General features: G+C 39.9%; 1 protein-coding gene across 8 annotated transcripts in view; it reads left to right on the top strand.

Moving 5' to 3' along the window:
* LOC140735685 (myosin phosphatase Rho-interacting protein-like) overlaps window positions 1-24,811 on the top strand; it is a 307,455-nt gene that overhangs the window by 169,239 nt on the left and 113,405 nt on the right. For all 8 annotated transcript variants that reach the window (XM_073061042.1, XM_073061038.1, XM_073061039.1 and 5 more), the window contains one exon: window positions 17,043-17,184. In XM_073061042.1, the coding sequence (XP_072917143.1) occupies window positions 17,043-17,184 (142 nt within the window). The remainder of the gene's footprint in view (window positions 1-17,042; window positions 17,185-24,811) is intronic.

Raw genomic sequence — 24,811 nt, forward strand, 5'->3', positions numbered from 1 at the left:
GAATTTTTTATTATATTTCTGAATTATGGGTTGATTGGAGTGGAAGGTCTTTGGTGCATCAGAAGATGAGCTACTTTCAGCAATCTTTTCACCTGTTAATGTGATCACACTATTTTCTGGTTGGTCCAGTTGGGTTTCTGGTAAATGGTGACCCTATGATATTGTAGTGGCAACATGGTTAAGGTTGATTTGATTTTTGTTGGTCATGGGCTGGTCATTCATCAGCTTGTGACTGAATAACTGTCCAGATCTTGCTGTGTGTATCACACACAAAATGCTGGAGGAACTCAGCAGGCCAGGCAGCATCAATGGAAAAGAGTACAGTCAACGTTTCGGGCCAAAACCCTTTGGCAAAATTTTGACTATACTAGATGCTGCCTGGCCTGCTGAGTTCCTCCAGCATTTTGTGTGTGTTGCTCAGATTTCCAGCATCTGCACATTTTCTCTTGCTGTGTGTACGTGTGGACTGTTGCATTTGTGAAGGAATGCTCACAGTTTCATCAGTGAGCATCCTCACTTCTGACCATATAATAGAAGGAATATCAATAAAGCAGGAGGTCTCAAGATGGCGCTCATGGCTTCTAGGCTTTGCTCCAAACCTTTTACGGCTTTTTAACCTACAAACACCCCTTAAAGGATCTTCTTATACTTATTCTAAAGGGGTCTAAACATACAGAATTTTTCTTTTTAACTATTTGAATTATTCTCAACTTGCTGAAATGTCTAGAGCAAAAGAATCGAAACAGACGAAAGAACCGATAACTTTAGAAACAATTGTGAAGCTTATAGAAGACAAATTTGAAGAACTGGAGAGAAAAATAACCGTAAAGTTTTTTCGGTTTGATGAGCGTTTGAAACTAGTTGAAGAAAAGCTCCAGACACTTTCACTGGAATCATAAAAACAACAAGCAAGTATTTTGGCTCTTGAAGAAGCAGCTCGCAAGAAAGATCATATAATTGAAAAAATACAAGAAGAGCAAACTTCGACTTCTCAACAGATGGATCGTTATAAAGTTAAAATTACTGATTTGGAAAATTGCTCTCGAAGACATAATCTTCGATTAATTGGGATTCCGGAAAAATTTGAGAGCGGTGATCTTACCGTTTTCTTCTCTAAATTTCTAATGGATGTCTTGGGTCCAGAGGTACTGGACTCTCTCCCGGTAATCGATCGGGCACACCGTGTCTCCCGTTTTCGGTCTGATTCAAGTTTGAAACCACGACATGTAATTGTTCGGATCCATTACCCTCATACCAAAGAACGTTTGATTCGGGCGGCTCGAAAAAAGGGTATGATCAGTTATCAAGAGTTTAAATTTCGCATTCTGGAAGATTATAGCCCTGAAGTCTTAAGGGCAAGAATGGCTTTTAGATCGGTTATGTCGAAATTTCACCAGAAAGGCTGCAAGCAAGCGCTGTTATTTCCAGCACACTTGAGAGTCACTCTTGAGGACGGAACTTTTCGGCTGTTTAAATCTCTAGCGGATGCTCAAAGTTTCCTGGAACAATGACATTCTATCGGGCTGACTAATGTAATTTAGCCTATAGATTTGGATCTGTTACAGAATGATGTTTGGTTTTTTTTTAGGTATGACTTACATGTATTTCTTATATACGGTTAAAGCTCTTTTTACTCGGTTTATTTTGACTTTATTATTTTTCCATATTATTAATCTATTAGCGTTGAAAATAACTTATTAGGGTTTTTTTTCTCCTTTTTGCTTTTCTTTTTAAGCTGATATACGCTTTTTTGTACTCTTAACATTTAAATATTAAGATTTTTTTAAAAATAAAATGTCGTTTCTTCTTCCCGACAGACTTTAGTGCTTGGAACGTCATATCTGTTTTGATGTGTTTGAAAGTTTTAAACTTTCATTTAAAATACCAATCCAGTATTAGTCATTTATGGGTTTTATCGTTTTAATTCTTTTTTAACCCTTTTGTTTATATACATTTATAATACTAATTTTATATTTTAACTTTTGTTATACCAACCCTCTCTTATAATGTGGGTTGTTTGTATTTTTTTTTAACTTTGTTGTGTCTGAGTTGCCGTCTTGAGACACGGGGGTAATTTTAGTATTAGATTGCTTGCTTGCCTCTTTTTGGCTTTTTTCCTGGGGTTTTGAGGGTGGAGGGAGGGGGATTTTTCTTTTTTCTTTTCTTTTTGCTTGCTTTCTGCTTAGTTTTATTTCATGGGCTTATATGAAACTACAAAAATGGTCGCAGTGCCGTGACTTCCGGTTTCTCCTTGAACCTACTTCCTTCTTCCGGGTTCATGAGTTCACTTTTTTTTCAAACTTATGTGTTAATTGTAATAAATATTGTCAATATGGATAGGACTATTAACTTTGTTTCTTGGAATACTAATGGTTTAAATCATCCGATCAAACGGAAAAAAACATTCAAAGTATTCCATAGAATGAATGCTAATGTTATTTTTGTACAAGAGACTCATGTAAGGAAGGTGGATAGTCAATCGTTGTTTAGGTTTTGGAAGGAACAACAGTATCACTCAAATTCGCAAGCCAAAGTAAGAGGTGTTTCCATTTTTATAGATTCATCAACTTCTTTTATACATCATGAAACAATTTCAGATCCGCAAGGTAGATTTTTGCTTATTACTGGTTTACTTTTTAATCAAAAAGTTGTTTTAGTTAATGTTTATGCTCCAAATACTGATTGTCCTGAATTTTTTAAATGTTTATTTACATCCTTTCCTAATTTGAATCAATATAGATTGATAATGGGTGGGGATTTTAACTGTTGTTTAAACCCTTTGATGGATAGATCCAAGCCCACCCAAACTCTTCCGAATAAATCGGCTTCTCTCATTCAGCTATTTGTGAAATTTGGCGTTTTTTACACCCTAACGACAAAGAGTTTTCATACTTTTCCCATGTTTACCATAATTACTGAAGAATTGATTACTTTTTCATTGATCACCATTTACTTACAGATGTTATGGATTGTAAATATGACTCTATTACCATATCTGATCATGCGCCTTTGAAGTTATCTATTAAGATGACGGATTCATATATTAATACTAAAGGTTGGAGGTTTAATCCTGTTTTATTGCAGGATTCTGACTTTGTCAACTTTATTAAACAGCAAATTGATTTGTTTTTCTCAACAAATTTTACAGCAGAGATCTCTAGTGGAACTTTGTGGGATACTTTTAAGGCATATATTCGTGGACAGATTATTTCATATTCTGCTGGAGTTAGGAAACGAACTAATTCTAAAATATTAACACTAGTTGATAAAATCAAAGCAATTGACAAGATTTATTCAATGACCCCTAGCAAAGAACTTTATAAAGAAAGAGTGGAACTTCAAATGGAGCATAGCTTACTATTATCCTCCTCGATTGAAAGTCAGTTAATTAAATCAAAAGCACAATTCTATATATATGGAGATAAGTCTGGCAAACTACTAGCTAACCAATTGAAAATTGTTTCGGATAAACGACAGATTACTAGGATTCGTAAACAAGATGGTACTTTGACGATCGATCACAAAGAGATAAATAAAGCCTTTCAAGATTTTTATAATTCCTTATATCAATCAGAATGTACTAAGGACTCTTCTATAATAAATGAATTTTTAAGGAAATTGAATATTCCAAAAGTAACTGTTGAGGATAGTGTATTTTTGGATACACCTATTACGGAATCTGAAATAGAAAAGGCTATTTTTTCAATGAATTCGGGTAAAGCTTCGGGTCCAGATGGTTTTTCTACAGAATTTTTAAAATCTTTTTCTTCCATACTTTCTCCTTGGCTTTGTAAAATTTTTAAAGATGCATTAAGTATAGGTAAACTACCACAATCTTTTTATGAAGCTTCTATTTCTTTAATTCTTAAAAAAGATAAAGACCCTACTGAATGCGCATTCTATCGGCCTATCTCCTTGTTGAATATGGATTTTAAGATTTTTAGTAAAATTTTGGCTATTAGATTAGAAAATATATTACCTCGAATTATTTCTGAAGATCAGACTGGATTCATTAAAAATCGCTATTCATCTTTTAACATTAGAAAATTAATTAATATTATTTATACCTCTTCATCTAAAATACCAGAATGTGTCATTTCTTTAGATGCCGAAAAAGCATTTGATAGAGTCGAATGGCCATATTTATTTAATACAATGCAACATTTTAATTTTAGTTCAAAATTTATATCATGGATTAAATTAATATACCATAAACCCTTAGCTTCGGTTTTTACCAATAATCAAAGATCCCCTTTTTTTCAGCTATTTCGTGGTACAAGGCAAGGTTGTCCTTTAAGTCCTTTATTATTTGACATTGCTTTAGAACCCTTGGCTATAGCTATTCGTGAATCACCCAATATTTTCGGTATTACCCGTGGGGAGACGACGTATAAGGTATCATTATATGCGGATGACTTGTTATTATATATATCTGACCCTGAAAGATCTATTCCTGCTATTTCTTCTTTGCTCGCTCAATTTAGTAACTTTTCTGGTTATAAATTGAATTTTAATAAGAGTGAACTATTTCCATTAAATATGCATGTTCCAATTTATAATCATGTACCATATAGAATTGTTACAGATTATTTTACTTATTTAGGTATTAAAATTACTAAAAAACATAAAGATTTATTTAAAATTAATTTTCTACCTTTAATCGATCAAATTAAGCAACTTGCTAATAGGTGGTCTCCATTATCTTTGTCTTTGGTAGGCAGAGTTAATGCCATTAAGATGATGATACTACCTAAATTTTTATATTTATTTCAAGCATTACCAATTTTTATTCCTAAATCTTTTTTTGATATGGTTGACTCTAAAATATCTTCGTATTTGTGGCAGAACAAAAATCCTAGATTAGGCAAAAAATATTTACAGAAGCCTAAGAAAGAGGGCGGCTTGGCTCTACCAAACTTAAGATTTTACTATTGGGCAGTTAATATACGGTATTTAATATTCTGGACACAAGAATCGACTACAGCTGCTTGCCCACAATGGGTAAATTTGGAATGTAAATCTGTGCAAGATTTTTCACTGATCTCAATCTTAGGATCTTCACTTCCTTTTTCGTTATTCAAAATGAATAAACAGATAACTAATCCCATAGTCAAGTATACATTACGAATTTGGTTTCAATTTCGTAAATTTTTTGGCTTGAATAAGTTTATGCTGTCATGTCCTATAATATCTAACTACTTCTTTCGGCCTTCATCTATAGATCAAGCTTTTCTTTTATGGAAAACAAAAGGTATAACATGTTTTCGTGATCTGTTTTTGGATGATAACATTATGTCCTTTGAACAGCTATCTAATAAATATAATTTACCTAAAACCCATTTTTTTAGATATTTGCAAGTCAGAAATTTTCTGTATAATGAATTAAAGTCTTTTTCGAAAGAATGTCCATTGGACATTACAGAAAGAATTTTAGCCCTCAATCCTTGTCAAAAGGGTTTAGTAGCTATCATTTATAATATGATTATGAGTGTACAGCCAGATGTATCAGAAAAAATTAAGAAGGAATGGCAAGAAGAATTGCATTGTCCTATATCTACTGAGCAATGGGAAAATTTTTTATCATTAGTAAATTCGTCCTCTATTTGTGCTAAACATGCCCTATTACAATTTAAGGTTGTACATAGAGCTCACATGTCTAAAGATAAACTTGCTCGATTTTATTCTTATGTTAATTCAACCTGTGACAGATGTCATTCTGATGTTGCTTCATTGACTCATATGTTTTGGTCTTGTCCTTGTTTACAAAATTATTGGAAAGATATTTTTAATATTATTTCAAGAGTTTTAAATATCAATTTCCAACCGCATCCTTTTACTGCAATTTTTGGTTTACCAATGATAGATAATAATCATCTATCCGCTTCATCTCAACGAATGATTGCATTTGTTACATTAATGGCTAGAAGATCTATTTTACTGAATTGGAAAGAAATTAACTCTCCAACTGTATTTCAGTGGTTTTCTCAAACTATTTCTTGTCTGAGTTTAGAAAAAATTAGAAGTGTGGTTTTTGATTCTTCAGTTAAATTTGAGGAAACTTGGAGACCATTTATTCAACATTTTCATATGAATTAAATGGTCTGATCCTAAACCTTACTGTTATTATCCTTAATTATTTGGATGGAGGTTCGGAGTTATCGGCACTACTGTATGTATTTAACATTATGCAATTGCCCATGTTGGTTAGTTTTTTTTTAAGTTTTCTTTTAGTTTTTTTGGGGTTTTTTTTTTCTCTTTTTCGATTCTTTTATATTAATGCTATGAGTTTGGGAGGCCTTATATATTGATTATTACATATCTGATTGTCTATTTAAACTATTAATTATGTACTCTCAAACGTTTTGTATTCATATTTCACTTATGTTTTTCTTAAAATTAATAAAAAGATTTAAAAGAATAAAGCAAAGTATCTAGGCATAAGACACTGTCTTAAGAAGCACTATCTTGAGGCTGGGATGATTGACTACCAACAGCTAGAATCAGCTTCTGTTTTGTAAAGAACGACTGTGATCACTGGTGTTTTTTTTCTCTTGGATGCTCAGTGAATTCAGTTTTCCAAGGCCTCCTGATACCATCAGATGCTGCTGTGATGTCACAATCAACCTTGCCTTCTGTCTGGATGTCACCTTTTCAGTCCATATTTGGATTAAGAGTAAGATGAGGTCTGAAACCAAGTGACCTTAGTAAATGGACAAGATGGCACTGCTGATACATGGCGACATTTTGTAGGCAGCTCACAAACCGAGATATACTTCTGAACTGCAATCTGCAGCTTGTAATTTCCCTTTAAGTAAGATACTTTTGAACTGTCTAAACGAACAAGTAATTTTACGATCTCCTGAAGTATTTGGCAGACTTGACTCTCAGGAATGTAGGTTGGCCATCACCAGAAGAGAGCTAGACTAAAGCATCGTGGTATGAAGCTGCTTCTTCCCAGCATTCTATTGGCAAATGTACAGTCACTGGAAGACAAGAGGACCTAAGGACAGGATGGCTATAACAGAGGGAAAAGAGGGATTGCTGCCCCCTATGTTTTACTGAGACACGACCTGCACTGGATGGGGTGATCCCACCCAGCAGATTCTTCATCTGTTGGATGGATTGAACTGCAGAACATTTGAGGAAGGCAGGAGGTGGGGGTCTGTCTTTCATGATAAACTCTTAGTGGTGCTGAGACGTAGCTATCTTGTCACAGTCCTGTTCTCCTGACCTAGGACATCTAAGTGTCTACTGTTCTACTTAGCAAGAGAGCTCTCAGCTGTTCATGCTGGCAAATACAGATGTTAATCAAGCACTCGTTATTCAATACAGTGAATAGCAAACAAGAAACAGTCTACTCCAATGACTTTCACATCCTTGAAGGGGACTTCAATCGAGCTAGCTTGAAGAAATCTCTGCCCAATTAATCAGCATATCATTTACAGCACCAGGGGTCCGAACAACATTCAGTCACTGCTATACTACCATCAAGAATGCCTACTGTTCTATTCCTAGACTGCATTTTTGGAAATCTGATCAAGTTTGAGGTAATTTTTTTAATTCTGTGGTTAAGAAGGCGTATGGTGTATTGACCTTCATCAATTGTGGAATTGAAGTTAGGAGCCGAGAGGTAATGTTGCAGCTATATAGGACCCTGGTCAGACCCCACTTGGAGTACTGTGCTCAGTTCTGGTTGCCTCACTACAGGAAGGATATGGAAGCCATAGAAAGGGTGCAGAGGAGATTTACAAGGATGTTGCCTGGATTGGGGAGCATGTCTTATGAGAACAGGTTGAGTGAACTCAGCCTTTTCTCCTTGGAGTGAAGGAGGATGAGAGGTGACCTGATAGAGGTATACAAGATGATGAGAGGTATTGATCGTGTGGATAGTCAGAGGCTTTTTCCCAGGGCTGAAATGGTTGCCACAAGAAGACACAGGTTTAAGGTGCTGTGGAGTAGGTATAGAGGAGACGTCAGGGGTAAGTTTTTTACGCAGAGAGTGGTGAGTGCGTGGAATGGGCTGCTGGCAATGGTGATGGAGGCAGATAAGATAGGGTCTTTTAAGAGGCTTTTAGATAGGTACATGGAACTTAGTAAAATAGAGGGCTATAGGTAAGCCTAGTAATTTCTAAGGTAGGGACATGTTCGGCACAGCTTTGTGGGCTGAAGGGCCTGTATTGTGCTGTAGGGTTTCAATGTTTCTTTCTTACTTCTCCTCTAATATTTGTATATCTGTGCACTTGTAATGCTACTGTGGCACTGTAATTTTATTTGGGATCAATAAATTATCTATCTGACTGTCCTCTTCTTACCTACATGCAGGTTGAGGCTGGAGAGTGTTGGATACTTTTGTTTTTGATCTGAGGTTCTTTGGAAGTTAAGACTGAGGCATAAAAATTGTTGCTTAAGATCGTTTACTAATCGCTACAAGAGCGAAACGAGAAGAAAAAAGATGAAGCATGAGATGGAGAGGGAGATAAAGAAACCAAATCCAGCATAGTTTGGCCATCCTATATCAATTTGCTAATTAGCATAAGTTCCATTGTCCCTATTTAAGTAAATTTACAGAATAACTCTAGGAAACACACTGAACAATTGCGTGTACTATGTAAGAGTACAAACAAGCATATGAAGTTAAACTACGAGGAAAACAACAGTTTAATCCAAAAAGAGCAAGGTACCAGAGGTAAGGACAACAGAGATGGGTCAGGGGAGGCAGAGGAGTGGCTACAGGAGTGCTTTTAATCAGTGGACTGAGGATTCATCAGAGGATCTGAAAGAATACGCCTCTTGGCCACTTGGCTAAGACCAAGTGTAGTATTGTTGTGGACTTGCCGTGATCAAGAGGCTGAAAAGAGCTGAACCTACTGACATAGGGGTGGATCCTCATGCTGATTGGGAAGTCAATCTAACACCCTTTTCCATAAACAACACCTGGCTAGAATGGACATGTCATGACCCAATGTAGTGCAGTGATCTGCAAGAACTGCAAACAGAAAGGCCACCAGGCAAAGGACTGCCAGAAGAGCAAATGCTACATCCTTTGTGGAGAGGGGTCACCTCTCAGAGGCTATCCAAAACATGCCAGCTCCGATGTACAGACAACAGGAGAGGGAGCTGGGCAAACACTGACCCACCCACCACCAGAATAAAGGTTATGGCCAGCACTAAAATAGGGACTGTGACTGTGAGCAGACCTGCATCCAGCGTACCCCAGATCAGCGGTTTGGAAGGTGCTGGTAACCAATGCAGGACGTTGGAGGAGAACCAGTGACCAACCTCCCCCCAGTCACACCACCAGCAACACCACGCCTGGGGGTGGATTATCCTCAGTACTTGAACCAGTGACCAACCTCCCCCCAGTCACACCACCAGCAACACCACGCCTGGGGGTGGATTATCCTCAGTACCTGAACCAGTGACCAACCTCCCCCCAGTAACACCACGCCTGGGGGTGGATTATCCTCAGTACCTGAACCAGTGACCAACCTCCCCCCAGTCACACCACCAGCAACACCACGCCTGGGGGTGGATTATCCTCAGTACCTGAACCAGTGACCAACCTCCCCCCAGTCACACCACCAGCAACACCACGCCTGGGGGTGGATTATCCTCAGTACCTGAACCAGTGACCAACCTCCCCCCAGTCACACCACCAGCAACACCACGCCTGGGGGTGGATTATCCTCAGTACCTGAACCAGTGACCAACCTCCCCCCAGTCACACCACCAGCAACACCACGCCTGGGGGTGGATTATCCTCAGTACCTGAACCAGTGACCAACCTCCCCCCAGTCACACCACCAGCAACACCACGCCTGGGGGTGGATTATCCTCAGTACCTGAACCAGTGACCAACCTCCCCCCAGTCACACCACCAGCAACACCATGCCTGGGGGTGGATTATCCTCAGTGCTTGAACCAGTGGCTCCGCACCCAATCACACCACGAACATCACCACACCCAGGGGAAGATTATCATCGGTACTTGAACCAGTGACCAGGCTTTCTTCCCACCCCCTCCCCTGTCACACCACTAGCATCACCACACCTGATGTAGGATTATCCTCAGTACCAGAGCCTGCATTCATGAAGGCCATGGGAATAATGGCTCAGGCTGAGCGAACAGGAGAAGAACTGTGCCTTGAACTAACCATGGACTTTAAACTGGCATCTGTGAACCTGCACATTGTAAAGAGAACGGTGCGATGCATCAGTGCCTTACAGTACCTGGCCAAGGTCAAGGCCAACATGTCTTTACTGCAGGATTGTGGACCACTACACTTCAACAACTACCAGAAGTGGTCCCAGTAGTGGCCCTAGGGTTTGTTTGTCTGTGTGATCAGGGGGCAGTGCCTCCCTCATGCTTCCAGCTGAGGGAGGCAACTTCTCAAACACCTAATTCAAAGAGGTTGTGGTGTAGTGTCTCCTTGTGGCAGAAGTAATAAACTGAAATACTCCACTCAGCTAATCAATGTGCACCTCACCCATGCGGAGCAAATGGCTGGCCGTCCTTGAGCAGCACTCATCGTTACTGTGACGTCCCAATTGGTCTTTCTGGATGGTGACTTCAACCACATTATCAGTGAGGCTGGACAAACCGTTAGTGTCGACAGCACCTCCAGATTCGTGATGGGACTGGTTAAAATAACCAAGCTGTGAGATGCCTCCAGGAAGAACACAGCCACAACCCACCTGGTCATGATAAGCCTCCTCAACCCGCTCCCAGATTGACTTTCTCTTCATATCAGAGCACATCACGTTTGGATACACTGATGTCGTGCTGGAGTTCTTATCTGACCACTACTTTCTGTGAGCCTCCTGTCACCTACAGGAGGACCAGAAAGCAGGCAGAGAGACATGGAAGCTGAATGTTAAACTGCTGACCCCAGAGAACATTAAAGAACGAGAGAAGGAATACACAGGTTGGAGAACTTTGAAGCCCTTCTTTGATTCCCCTATTTGATGGTGGGAAGTGGCCAAGGTTGTGGACATCAAGAGATTCTTCATCAGCGAGTTTCAGAAAGTAAGGCAGGCTCAGAGGAAACTGTGTAAACTTCAGACAGAGTTGCAACAGGTTCTCCTTCTGTAATCAAAAATGGTGGATGTGAGGGAGGAATTATGAGAGGTAAAAAGCTGGCAAGCCCAGAACTTCGCTGCAAAATGCTCCAATATCATCTTCAGATCCACAATGCGCACCATGGAACAGGATGGGATGTGCTCACATTTCTCCTTCCATAAGGTTTTCAGGGGGCGCTCTATGATCCACAGCCTTAAGAAGAGAAGGGCTCAGCAGGATCCTCACAAATGGACATGATGAGCATCTGTAGATCCTACTATGCCAGCCTGTATGTCAGAAAATCCACAAGCACCACAGCCTCCCAGAACTTCCTGTCTTCTATCACAGAGGTGTTAGACGACAGCAAGCAGGAAGAGTCTGGACCGGCCACTAACCCTGGAGAAGCTGACTGGCTCCATCCATTCCTTTAATTTGATTAAACCTGTTGGAAGCGATGGCTTGCTGGCTGAGTTGTACTCAGCTCTGTGGGACTGGATGAGCCCATGACTGCTGGAAGTGTGCAATGCTGTGCTGCTAGCTGGCAGCATTTTGGACTCCATGATGAAGGACATTATTACCCTCATACACAAGCAAAAGGGGGAAAGGGGTGACATGAAGAATTGGAGACCTGTTAAGCTCTTGAATGTAGACTATAAGATCCTGCCCAAGGCTATCGCCAACAGGGTCAAGTCTGTTCTGGGACAGGTGATCTGCCTAGACCAAACCTGTGCTGTACCTCGCAGGAAGGTTGGAAGATCTTTGACAGCCTTGTGCTGCTGAGAGACACTATCGCCTATGTGCAGGGTGGTTGGTCAGGGAATGAATGGCCGTCTCGTCAACTTAGACCCAGAGAAAACCTTTGACAGGATATCACACATGTACATGATGGATGAGGCACTAAAATAGAATGTGGGGAGAGAATCAGGAATTTGACCCAACTGCTCTACACAGACATCCGTCAATGGGTGGGAAACAGTTTTTAGGTCAGGCAGGGTTGCCCACTCTCCCTATTCTCGTTTGTGTGCTGTATGGAACCTTTTGCCAAAGCCATCAGGAAAGACGAGAGCATAAAATGAGTGACACTGTCAGACAGTGGAAAGACTCCCCGTACATAGACAACGTTGCCATCTTCTGCTCAGATCCAACGTCAGTTTGCATATTGATAGCATCAGAGGCCAGGGATAACTACAAAGCAAGGCCATGCTTGTCAGCAACTGGCCCAGCCGATCCAGTGTCCTCTTCACTGTCAGGTCCAATTACATGAAGGTGCTGAGGATTTGGTTCGGAGGGACCGAAGTATGCAGCAGGGAGCTGACTGGGAAGGTTAAACAGAAACTGGGGCTGTGAGAAGGCTACTTTTTGTCAGTAACTGGGAAGAACCTGGTCATGACGTGTGAGGTGTTCTCAGGCTGCTGTACTTGGCACAAGCGTCCAGCTTAGGAATTACCGAGCTGTCTGCAGGTTCATCCAGGAACCAAATAGAATGGGTCAGGTGGGTCACAATGCACAAGTCCCTAGACTGTGGGGACAAAAACATACCCAATGTCGTCCTCACCCTGATGAGCACTGTTGTGTATGGCTGCATCAGGCTGTGCGTGGAACTAAATGAGTGGGCACCAAGTACCACTATGTACCAAAATTCTACCTGTCCCTGGTGTTGTGAAGGATGTATTTGGCCCTGTTGCTGCACAAGTCCCAGTCAGCTGGGCAGTGCCATATTACCTATCCTTCATTGAAAAGTTCTTCCAAACACCTTTGACCACAAGGCCATCAGTAATGGTCAGCATGGAACATCCTGTAGACATTGCAGACTGTCCAGACCATCTGACACAATGTCTGATCACCAGGCCTCGCCAAAAGGCACCAAGACCTTGCCTGGCTGGTGGTGAGAGGGGCTGTCCCAGTCAGATCCTTCCTGCAGTGTCTACAAGACATTCTATGTTGACCACTGTCTGATGGCTTTGTTGTCAGTGGTGGTAGTCTGCTCTACTTGCTTTATGCTTATTACTGTGAAGCTAAGTATAGCTCCAATGCCATATTCAACTTTGCTAACAATACCGTTGTTGGCCAAATCAAAACTGGGGACAAATCGGTACATAGGAGGGAGTTGAAAATCTGGTTGAATGGTGCCACAACAACAACCTCTCACTTGATGTCAGCGAAAGCAAAGAGCTGATTATTGACTACAAGAGATCCATGAGCCAGTAGTCATCGGGGAATCAGAGGTAGAGAGGGCCAGTAACTTTAAATTTTAGAGGATCTGTCCTAAGACCAAATGCAAGAGCCATTACAAAGAAGGCATGGCAGTGCCTCTACTTCCTTAAAATAATTGGCATATCATCTGAAACTCTGATAAACTTATATAGATAACCAGTGAAGGTTATCCTGGCTGGTATGGAAACGGCAATGCCGTTCAACAGAAAATCTATAAAAAGCCCTGTCCATTGCAGGAAAAGCCCTCTCTACCATTGTGCACATCTACAAGGAGTGCTGTCTAAAGAAAGTAGTATTCACCATCAAGGACCCTCACCATCTAGGCCATGCTCTCTTCTCACTTCTGCCATTGAGAAGGAGGTACAACTTATAGATTCACTTTATCTTTGTCTGAAATTTCCATTATGTTTCTTCATGTCTGCTGTAAATGCCCAAAAGAAAATAAATCTCAGGGAGTATATGATGACATATACGTACTTTGATAATAAATTTACTTTGAACTTTGAAAATGGGCATTAGTGAGCAGGTTTTTGGAAATGGCTGCTGATTAATAGTGTTATTGATGATACTTTCCATCATTTCACTGACGATTCAGTAGGCTGGTGGTGTGAGGGGCTGTCCCAGTCAGATCCTTCCTACAGTAGATCTTACAACTGCTGCTGTTTTAGATGCTTGGGGTGGGTAATCAAGGATAAATTCCTAATCTGTTTCATTCAATATCAGAAAGGACCAGGACAAAAATGAACAAAATGGTGGGAAGTGGAAAATAAGTAAAAGAAAAAGAAGAGATTGATATGGATGAAGGTGGGAGGTACACATGGACAGATGGAAATGAAAGATGAACAAATGGAAAATCTGATGAAAGACATGAATGTAAAATGGAGAGAGAACAAGTGGCGGAATGGGAAAATGTCGTCTGGAAGTGAAAAGAATGTTAGCGTTTCCTGCTTGACAACCACCTTGACAATAGCACAGATAGTCTAGTTATGGCCTGCATTTAACTGGTTACTATTTAAGTTCTTCTTTTGATTTAATATTAAAGAAACATTTATCATAGACTGGCATGCACAGGTGATATTTGAATTACCTCCAGTGGAGACAGTTAATGATTTACTGATGTTTTTCCTTTTTCTGATCCATTTCTGATTGTCCAGTGCTCTTTTGCAGGTGTTGCCGATAATTTGCTCTTAGCTGTGTGTCCAGCATTGTCACCCGCCCTCTGCCACGCATCCATTTGATTGCAGATTCTAGAAGAGTGATTCTGCCTGCTTCTTGTCAAAAAAATCAAAACTTCATTTTACAATAAATGATTTGACTTGTTTTCGTTTCACTGCCAGTTAAGATTAGTACACTGTTATGCTTTTGCCAGGAGGTCAGCCTACATAAGCAGGCTTCAAGGATTCGGATCAATGAGGGAGAAGGAACACTCTAAAGTGCTGCAGGGTATTTTATCAGAGTCTAATGATATGGAAAAAGAAACAAAAGATATTAATATAAAACACAAAGTCTAAACCAATATGTAAAATAATTGATAAAAGAACAAACCCAATGGTCTTCTGCTAAGTGATGCCAAGGATTAACACAACAAGTCTAAAACAGAGTATGGAATAATTAATACAGTAGCAAGTCACACACACTTCTGCTCGTTGATGACTCCGATTTACGATGACTGGCCTGGAGACTCTTACGTGTCCTTGGCATTAATTGTGATCCAGTCCGAGGACAGAAGTCCGATAAGTTAACTCACTGTTCACACTTATATAATCAAGAAAGCTGGTGCTTTTTAAATCTACACATACCAGTCAGCTACAATTCTAAAATAATTAGCTCTTAATGACAGATATAAAGGGAGGATTTTATGTTTCCACTGAACTAGCCTCACTTGTTTCTGAAATTCTCATCATTCAAGACTTTGCCAACCAAAATGGTTTTGCTCATCTTTGGAAACAATAACAAATTATCATATTGGCTTAATGGCTTATATCTGTATACTTCAAAGCCTCATGGACCTCATGAATCAAGACTTTATGCTTTATTTATTTTTCTAATTAACAAGCTTGCTTCTTATGTGTACTGTGAACAGACAACTCCATTCCAAGTAAAAAGATGTCTTTCTAACTGTCTCATTACACCAGCCTATATATACATGGACTGCTTAGGAGATTTCAGCAACTAGCTGTTTAGTGCAAAAAATAACTAATGATGATTACAGGAGATCACATCGACTTTCTCAGCTCTCCTGTTAACCCACTGATCAAATGCAGGTGAACATGTTCCAAAAGCAGCTGCTCTAAATTTAAGTTATTGGATACCTCATTGTAATCCCTCTAGATCAACAACGCAGTTGCTGTTCTTTCCATTTAAACAAACTGGCATAATCGTAAATTGTGAAATTGTGGTATTTAACTCTGTAAACAGAGTCTGGTCCTTGAAAATGTATTACCGTTTTTTAAATCTTCAGTTATATCATATCTGATTGAATGCTGCACTGGCCACTTGATGTAGACACTTCAGTTAGGTGTTGGGATCCGAGTCAATGAAGGATGATGAGTGAAAAAGTGCATTTTTGTCAAATATGCCTTGAAAATCTCAGATCTTGCAAAGTTGAAAAAGTTACCACTGTGGGTAAATTAAGGATAACGTGAAAATATGAAGTTGGATTGAACATAAATGCTCTACAAAGACATCTGAAGCAAATCCAGTTTTAAATACTTAAAGGAATGTAAGAATTACAGTGAAGTTACATGAGAATGCAATTAAATGGGCTCACCAATGAAAAGACGGAATAGGAGCAACAGTAAATGATCTAGTCTGAGAGAGATGCAAGCACAAGAAGAAAAATTGCTTCTTAAGATTCAATGAATAATTATGTACCTAATGTTCCTCTCAGGACCTCACAGTACTGTAGCTTGTTCCCTCTCCAGATTTTTCAGTTTACCCTTCTTACAGTCAAAACACAGTGTCTATTAATCAGTAACCACATTTTTGTACTGGCTGAGTACACAGTGTATTATTCTTAACAGTGGTAATATTTTACGTGGTCTGAAATCAAGTAAGTTTATGCTGTCTTATGCTGTTCATCTTGCATATATTTATATTTAATAATTTCAACTAACACTGGAGGTATTGCATTTTAGAACTAATGATGATTGTGTAACGACAAAGGGGAAGTAAAATTTGTACTGGATTTGCAAGCTATTTTAATACACATTTTGTCAATGAAATGTATAGTAGCCAGGCAAAGCAACTATTAAAATGACTCGTGGATTCACAAGCAGCTGTTGAATCAAGTCTGCTTAATTCTGAAATCTTTACTGTTCTCTACTGTTTCCACATCTACTGCAAAATAGCCAAAGAAAATGTGCTTCTAGCATAGTATATTATTCGTTATTCATTCTTTATCTTATCTGTTTTTAACTTTAAATACTTTGATATTCTGAGATGAGCAGATCATTTGCATTTTGGAAAGAAAATCATTGCAAGATCTAAATAAAAATAATACTATTATAGTTGTTTATAAACAGTTATATTCCAAGGCATTAACTAACAGCTTTAGATGTCAAATAAGACCGGTCTTTCTTGTGGCTTTTATTATATGTAGCACAGACAAAATCATACAGTATTGTTCTCTTGTCAGTGTTTCTAATACTCCCACCGTGCTGCATATCATTGTAGCCAAAATCACATTGAATTACTTAAAAGCTGTAGTACTTCTTCGTCTAAATTCTTATGGATGAGTTATGTGATAAGTTCCCATTGTTTCCTTGTAGGAAGTCACAGGTCATTGAACTCTTTGAGTCACTGGAGATTGAGAGAGACCAGCAAATGGAGTCCAATTCCTCTTCTGAGTCTAATGTTTGCAATGGAAGACATCGGGGTCGAAGTGAGAAGAGATCTTATCCAAGGAAAAGAGTAAGAATAACTATCTTGATGCATTGCATCTTCCTTGAGTTACCAGTTTAAATCAGATTTGTAAAGCCCTCCACTATATTCGCTTAAATCATCAGCATTGATGGAAAAAGCTCCAATTTTCTTTGGTACAGGTTTCCCCTGCTATCTGAAGGTAGAGCATTCCTATGAAACCGTTTGTAAGCCAAAATGTCGTAAAGCGAAGAAGCAATTACCATTAATTTATATGGGGAAAATTTTTGAGCGTTCTCAGACCCAAAAAATAACGTACCAAATCAAACCAAATAACACATAAAACCTAAAATAACACGAGCATATAGTAAAAACGAATGATATGATAAATATACAGCCTATATAAAATAAAAATATTGTATGTACGGTGTAGTTTCACTTATCAAAATCGGGAAGACAGTGAGCCAAAATCGATGTGGAGAAAAAAATCAGCACGTACACACCTACGCACATACACGCATGCGCGTACAACTGCCCACACAAGGCTTCATGGTTATGGTAGTCTTTCTCGAGGTAACACACGTATAAAGCAGGCGTCTTTTTCTTGTAAAAGTGAAAATCCTCTTTGGTTAGTGAAAGCAGGTACTAATGTAGGTGTTTCGTAACAGCGAGCTGTCATAAAGCGAACATTCGAAAAACGAGGGCCAACTGTACTTGCTTCCTTGTGTGATGTTATCATATTAAACTTCACCATCCCCTTTTATTGAGACCAAAATACATAGGAGCAGAGTTAGGCCATTTGGCCTTTAGAATCTGTTCCACTATTTCATCATGGTTGGTCCATTTTTCCTCAGCCTCAATCTCCTGCCTTCTCTCCATATCCCTTCATTGTCTGACCAATCAAGAATCTATTAACCTCTGCCTTATATGTACATGCAGACTTGGCCTCCACAGCTTCCTGTAGCAATGAATTCCACAGATTCACCACTCTCTGGCTAAAGAAATTCCTCCTCATCTCCATTCTAAAAAGGCAATGCTCGAAAATACTGCATTCTCTGGAAACATCCTCTCCACATCCACTCTGTCAAAGCCTTTCACTTGATAGGTTTAAATGAGGTCACCCCTCATTCTTCTGAGTTCCAGTGAATATAGGCCCACAGCCATCAAATCCTCTTCATATGACAAGCCATTCAAACCTGGAATCATTTTCATGAACCTCCTTTGAACCCTCCCCAGTTTTAGCACATCATTTCTAAGATAAGGGGAAATACTCCAAGTGAGGCTTCACCAGTGCTTCATAAAGTTTCAACATTACATCCTTGCTTTTACATTCTATTCTTCTTGAAATGAATGCTAATATCACATTTGCCTTCCTCACCACAGACTCAACCTGCAAATTAACCTTGATGGAATCCTGCACAAGGACTTACAAGTTTCCTTGCTCTTCAATTTTTTTGTACTGTGTCTCCATTTAGAAAATAGTCAACCCTTTCATTTCTGCTACCAAAGTGCATGGCCATATACTTCCCAACACTGTATTCCATCTGCTACTTCTTTGCCCATTCTCCTAATCTGGCAAAGTCATTCTGTAGTCTCTCTATTTCCTTAGAACTACCTACGTTCGTATCGTCTGCAAACTTTGCAACAAAGGCATCAATTCCATCATCCAAATCATTGACATATAATGTAAAAAGAATCAGTCGCAACACACCCTGTGGAACACCACTTGTCACTGGCAGCTAACCAGAAAAGGCTCCCTTTAATCCCACTCTGCCTCCTGTGATCAGCCAGTGCTTTATCCATGCTAGAATTTTCCCTGTAATACGATGGGTTCATAGCTTGTTAAGCAGCCTCATGTTTGGCACCTTGTCATAGGCCTTCTGAAAATCCAAATACATCAACCAATTCTCCTATGTCTATCTTGCTTGTTATTCCTTTAAAACAACTTGATTTATCTGCTGTAATGTACCAAATTACATGCATTATCACATTTGTAACAAAATACTTACCTTACAAATGCAAAATAATTTCCTTGCTTTTCATATTTAATGTGTAAAGCTCATTGTTTCAAGGAGCAATTTATTTTAAAGCTGTACATTCCAAACTTAGTACCTCATCAAATAATGCTGTCAATTTAGTTGGGGAACATTAGCCTACACCCTTTGTCCACTGATTGTTATTTTCGAAATATTCAACAAGGTTTGTTAAGACCCATAATACTTTGCACACAGAATGATGTTATTCATTTCAGATTCAGATTCAGTTTATTGTCATTTAGAAACCACAAATGCAATGCAGTTAAAAAATGAGACAACGTTCCCCCAGAATGATATCATAAAAGCATATGACAAAACAGACTACACCAGAAAATCCACATAATGTTTGGCAATCCCCAATCCAGAGTCCAGAGAGGCTGCTGCGTATTAATATTGCGCTACCGTCTTAGCGCGTTCCCCGGAAAGGAGCACCAAATCCACCAAACAAAAACAAGACCAAAAACTAAAGCTACAAGACCTGCACAAAAACCACATGATTACAACATATAGTTACAACAGTGCAAACAATAGCATAATTGATAAAAAAAAAACAGACCATGGGCACAGTAAAAATAGTCCAAAGATGCTAAAGGACTATAAGTTCAAAAGAAATTACCACACAGTTTCCACAAGTCCCCAGGGTCCCAACAGACTCGCCATCCCACGCCGGCGGCACCCACGGCGCTGCCGGACTCAGCTTCGCAGACGCAGCACACACCAAAAGCGACCTGACCGCAGCAGACTCCGAGTCCGGCGAACCTCCGAGCCGACGACCATCCCCTTCGGCACAGCTTCTCCAAGCACCATCCTCTGCCGAGCGTATTAAGAACGGCCCCGCCAATGGCCATCGGCAATGCGATCCCGAGGACTGGGGGCCTGTTCTTCCCAGCAGAGTCCCGGACCTCACAGCAGCAGCAGCAACGAAGAAGGTCTTCCTGGAATTTCCCGATGTTCCTCCGTGCTCCCATGTCCGTTTTCAATCGATTATGATTGTGCATGGCACTCCACTTCACAAATAACAGATAATCAGTTCTGGAATGGCAGCTGCAAGCTGAGTCGCGCTGCCATCTTGGATCAATCTTACTGTGTTCATACTGGCTTTCTGAATGTTATATATTTGTGTCAAAACACCTGCCCTTTCTCCAAGGCTGTATCCAACCATTTCTAAACAAATGTAAAACTGTCTCCAATTAGCCCAAGCATTTCAACCCTACATTGTCAATTAAGTGATGTTACAATTAGTCTGAATAGCATCAATATAACTTGATATTACTAATGCCCTTCTCTTGAATTTTGCCTAGATTTTTCCTTGGCACTTATCACTGATTTTAGGAGTGCCCAAGTCCATTTTCTTTTCAACTTTCCAGTGGGGCTACATAAAACATTTCTTCTGAAATTTTCATGTAACATTTCTCTCTAAAGAAATGTATAATATGTTTCCCTACAAGTTGGAAGTTTATTTAGATTTGCTCTTACCCATACCTCCTCCATTTCCCCATCTTCCCTCACTCCATTTTTCCACAATTATATAGCGATAAGGTTTCCCTTGTCCTTACCTACCACCCCACAAGCCTCTGTATCCAGCATATCATTCTCTGGAACATCTGCCATCTCCTGCAGGATCCTACAACTAAGCACATCTTTCCCTCCTTACCCCTGAACTCCTTCTCTCCAGGGGGATCGCTATGTGACTTCCTTGTCCATTTAAATTTCAAAGTAACATTTATTATCAGAGTACATACGTCACCACATACAGCCCTGAGATTTTTTCTTATGGACATACTTAGCAAATCTATAAAACAGTAACTGTAAACAGGATATGTAAACTGTAAACAAACTTTACAAATGCAGATAATAAATAAATAGCAATACATAATGAGCTTGAAATAACAAGTTAAAAGAGTCCTTAACTGAGTGTAGTTCTCCTCTTTGTTCAAGAACCTTTTTGGTTGAGGGGTAGTAACTGTTCTTGAACCTGGTGGTGTGAGTCCTGAGGCACCTGTACCTTCTACCTGATGGCAGCAGCAAGAAAAGAGCATTGCCAGGGTCCCTCCCAATTGATCTTCCTCTTGAGACTTATCCTTACAAGTGTGATAAGATCAAGAATCCGGGATGGTCTGTTGCCTCCCTGGTGCCAGGGTCCACGATATCTCGGATCGAGTTCTCAGCAAGAGGGAGGGTGAGCAGCCAGATGTCGTGGTCCATGTAGGGACCAATGATGTGGGTAGGAAGAGTGAGGAGGTCCTGGAAGGTGAGTTTAGGGAGTTAGGCACCAAGTTAAAGGACTGGACCTCCAGGATAGCAATCTCAGGATTGCTATCAGTGCCACGTGCAGGCGGGTTTAGAAATAGTAAGATAGTACAGATCAACACGTGGCTGAAGACATGGTGCAGGAGGGAGGGCTTCAGATTTATAGATAATTGGGCAGTTTTCCAGGGAGGGTGGGACCTGTTCCGGCGGAACGGTTTACATCTGAACTGGAGAGGGACAAATATTCTTGCAGGTAGGTTTGCGACAGTGGTTCCAGTAGATTTAAACTAGATACAAGGGAGGAGGGGAACCAGAGTGTAGGAACAGATGTATGGGAGAAGGAAGAAAAAGAAGATAGTAAAGATGTTTGCACCGTTAGTGATACGCAGAGAATAAGAGGTGGAGAGTTTCTTAAATGCACCTATTTTAATACTAGGAGCTTTGTAAGAAAGGTGGATGAGCTTAGAGCTGGATTGATACCTGGAAATATGATGTTAGAGCTATTAGTGAAACATGGTTGCAGGAGGGGTGTGATTGGCAACTAAATATTCCTGGGTTTCGTTGCTTCAGGTGTGATAGAATCGGAGGAACAAGAGGTGTTGCATTGCTTGTCAGAGAAAATACTACAGCAGTGCTCTGGCAGGATAGATTAGAGGGCTCGTCTAGGGAGACTATTTGGGTGGAATTGAGGAATGGGAAAGGTGTAGTAACACATATATGGGTGTATTATAGACCACCTAATGGGGAGTGAGAATTGGAGGAGCTAATTTGTAAGGAGATGGCAGATATGTGTAGTAAGCACAAGGTTGTGATTGTGGGAGATTTTAATATTCCACACATGGACTGGGAAGCCCATTCTGTAAAAGGGCTGGATGGTTTGGAGTTTGTAAAATGTGTGCAGGATACGGTAGTTTTTTGCAGCAATACATAGAGGTACCAACTAGAGAAGGGGCAGTGTTGGATCTCCTGTTAGGGAATGAGATACGGAAGTAGGGAATCAAGTGACGGAAGTATGTGTTGGGGAGCACTTCGGGTCCAGTGATCACAATGCCATTAGTTTCAATATAATTATGGAGAAGGATAGGACTGGACCCAGGGTTGAGATTTTTGATTGTAGAAAGGCTAACTTTGAGGAGATGTGAAAGGATTTAGAAGGAGTGGATTGGGACAATTTGTTTTATGGGAAGGATGTAATAGAGAAATGGCGGTCATTTAAAGGTGAAATTTTGAGGGTACAGAATCTTTATGTTCCTGTTAGGTTGAAAGGAAAGGTTAAAAGTTTGAGAGAGCCATGGTTTCCAAGGGATGTTGGAAACCTGGTTTGGAAAAAGAGAGATATCTACAATAAATATAGGCAGCATGGAGTAAATGAGGTGCTTGAGGAATATAAAGTGTGTAAAAAGAATCTTAAGAAAGAAATTAGAAAAGCTAAAAGAATACGAGGTTGCTTTGGCAAGTAAGGTGAAAATAAATCCAAAAGGTTTCTACAGTTATATTAATAGCAAAAGGATAGTGAGGGATAAAATTGGTCCCTTAGAGAATCAGAGTGGACAGCTATGTGTGGAGCCAAAAGAGGTGGGGGAGATTTTGAACAATTTCTTTTCTTCGGTTTTCACTAAGGAGAAGGATATTGAATTATGTAAGGTAAGGGAAACAAGTAGGGAAGTTATGGAAACTATGATGATTAAAGAGGAAGAAGTACTGGTGCTTTTAAGGAATATAGAAGTGGATAAATCTCCGGGTCCTGACAGGATATTCCCTAAGACCTTGAGAGAAGTTAGTGTAGAAATAGCAGGGGCTTTGACAGAAATATTTCAAAGGTCATTAGAAATGGGGATGGTGCCGGAGGATTGGTGTATTGCTCATGTTTTTCCATTGTTTAAAAAGGTTCTAAGAGTCAACCTAGCAATTATAGGCCTGTAAGTTTGACATCAGTTGTGGGTAAATTAATGGAAAGTATTCTTAGAGATGGTATATATAATTATCTGCATAAACAGGGTCTGATTAGGAACAGTCAACATGGATTTGTGCATGGAAGGTCATGTTTGACAAATCTTATTGAATTTTTTGAAGAGGTTACGAGGAAAGTTGACGAGGGTAAAGCAGTGGATGTTGTCTATATGGACTTCAGTAAGGCCTTTGACAAGGTTCCACATGGAAGGTTAGTTAGGAAGGTTCAATCGTTAGATATTAATATTGAAGTAGTAAAATGGATTCAATGGTGGCTGGATGGGAGATGCCAGAGAGTAGTGGTGGATAACTGTTTGTCAGGTTGGAGGCCTGTGACTAGTGGTGTGCCTCAGGGATCTGTACTGGGTCCAATGTTGTTTGTCATATACATTAATGATCTGGATGATGGGGTGGTAAATTGGATTAGTAAGTATGCTGATGATCCTAAGATAAGTGACGATGTGGATACTGAAGTAGGTTTTCAAAGTTTGCAGAGAGACTTAGGCCAGTTAGAAGAGTAGACTGAAAGATGACAGATGGAGTTTAATGCTGATAAGTGTAAGGTGCTACATTTTGGTAGGGCTAATCAAAATAGGACATACATGGTAAATGGTAGGGCATTGAAGAATGCAGTAGAACAGAGTGATCTAGGAATAATGGTGCATAGTTCCCTGAAGGTGGAATCTCATGTGGATAGGGTGGTGAAGAAAGCTTTTGGTATGCTGGCCTTTATAAATCAGAGCATTGAGTATAGGAGTTGGGATGTAATGTTAAAATTGTACAAGGCATTGGTGAGGCCAAATTTGGAGTATTGTGTACAGTTCTGGTCACCGAATTATAGGAAAGATGTCAACAAAATAGAGTACAGAGAAGATTTACTAGAATGTTACCTGGGTTTCAGCACCTAAGTTGCTGAGAAAGGTTGAACAAGTTAGGTCTTTATTCTTTGGAGTGTAGAAGGTTGGGGGGGTCTTGATACAGGTATTTAAAATTATGAGGGGGATAGATAGAGTTGACATGGATAGGCTTTTTCCATTGAGAGTAGGGGAGATTCAAACAAGAGGACATGAGTTGAGAGTTAAGGGGCAAAAGTTTAGGGGTAACACGAGGGGGAACTTCTTTACTCAGAGAGTGGTAGCTGTGTGGAACGAGCTTCCAGTAGAAGTGGTAGAGGCAGGTTTGGTATTGTCATTTAAAGTAAAATTGGATAGGTATATGGACAGGAAAGGAATGGAGGGTTATGGGCTGAGTGCGGGCCAGTGGGACTAGGTGAGAGTAAGCATTTGGCATGGACTGTAAGGGTTGAGATGGCCTGTTTCTGTGCTGTAATTGTTATATGGTTACTGTACCTATACCTCCTCCCTCACCAGCATTCAGAGCCCAAACTGTCCTTCCCGGTGAGGTGATACTTCACATATGAGTCTGTAGGAATTATCTGTTAT

The sequence above is a fragment of the Hemitrygon akajei genome, chromosome 11, assembly GCF_048418815.1.
Source record: "Hemitrygon akajei chromosome 11, sHemAka1.3, whole genome shotgun sequence".
Taxonomy (NCBI): Eukaryota; Metazoa; Chordata; class Chondrichthyes; order Myliobatiformes; family Dasyatidae; genus Hemitrygon; species Hemitrygon akajei.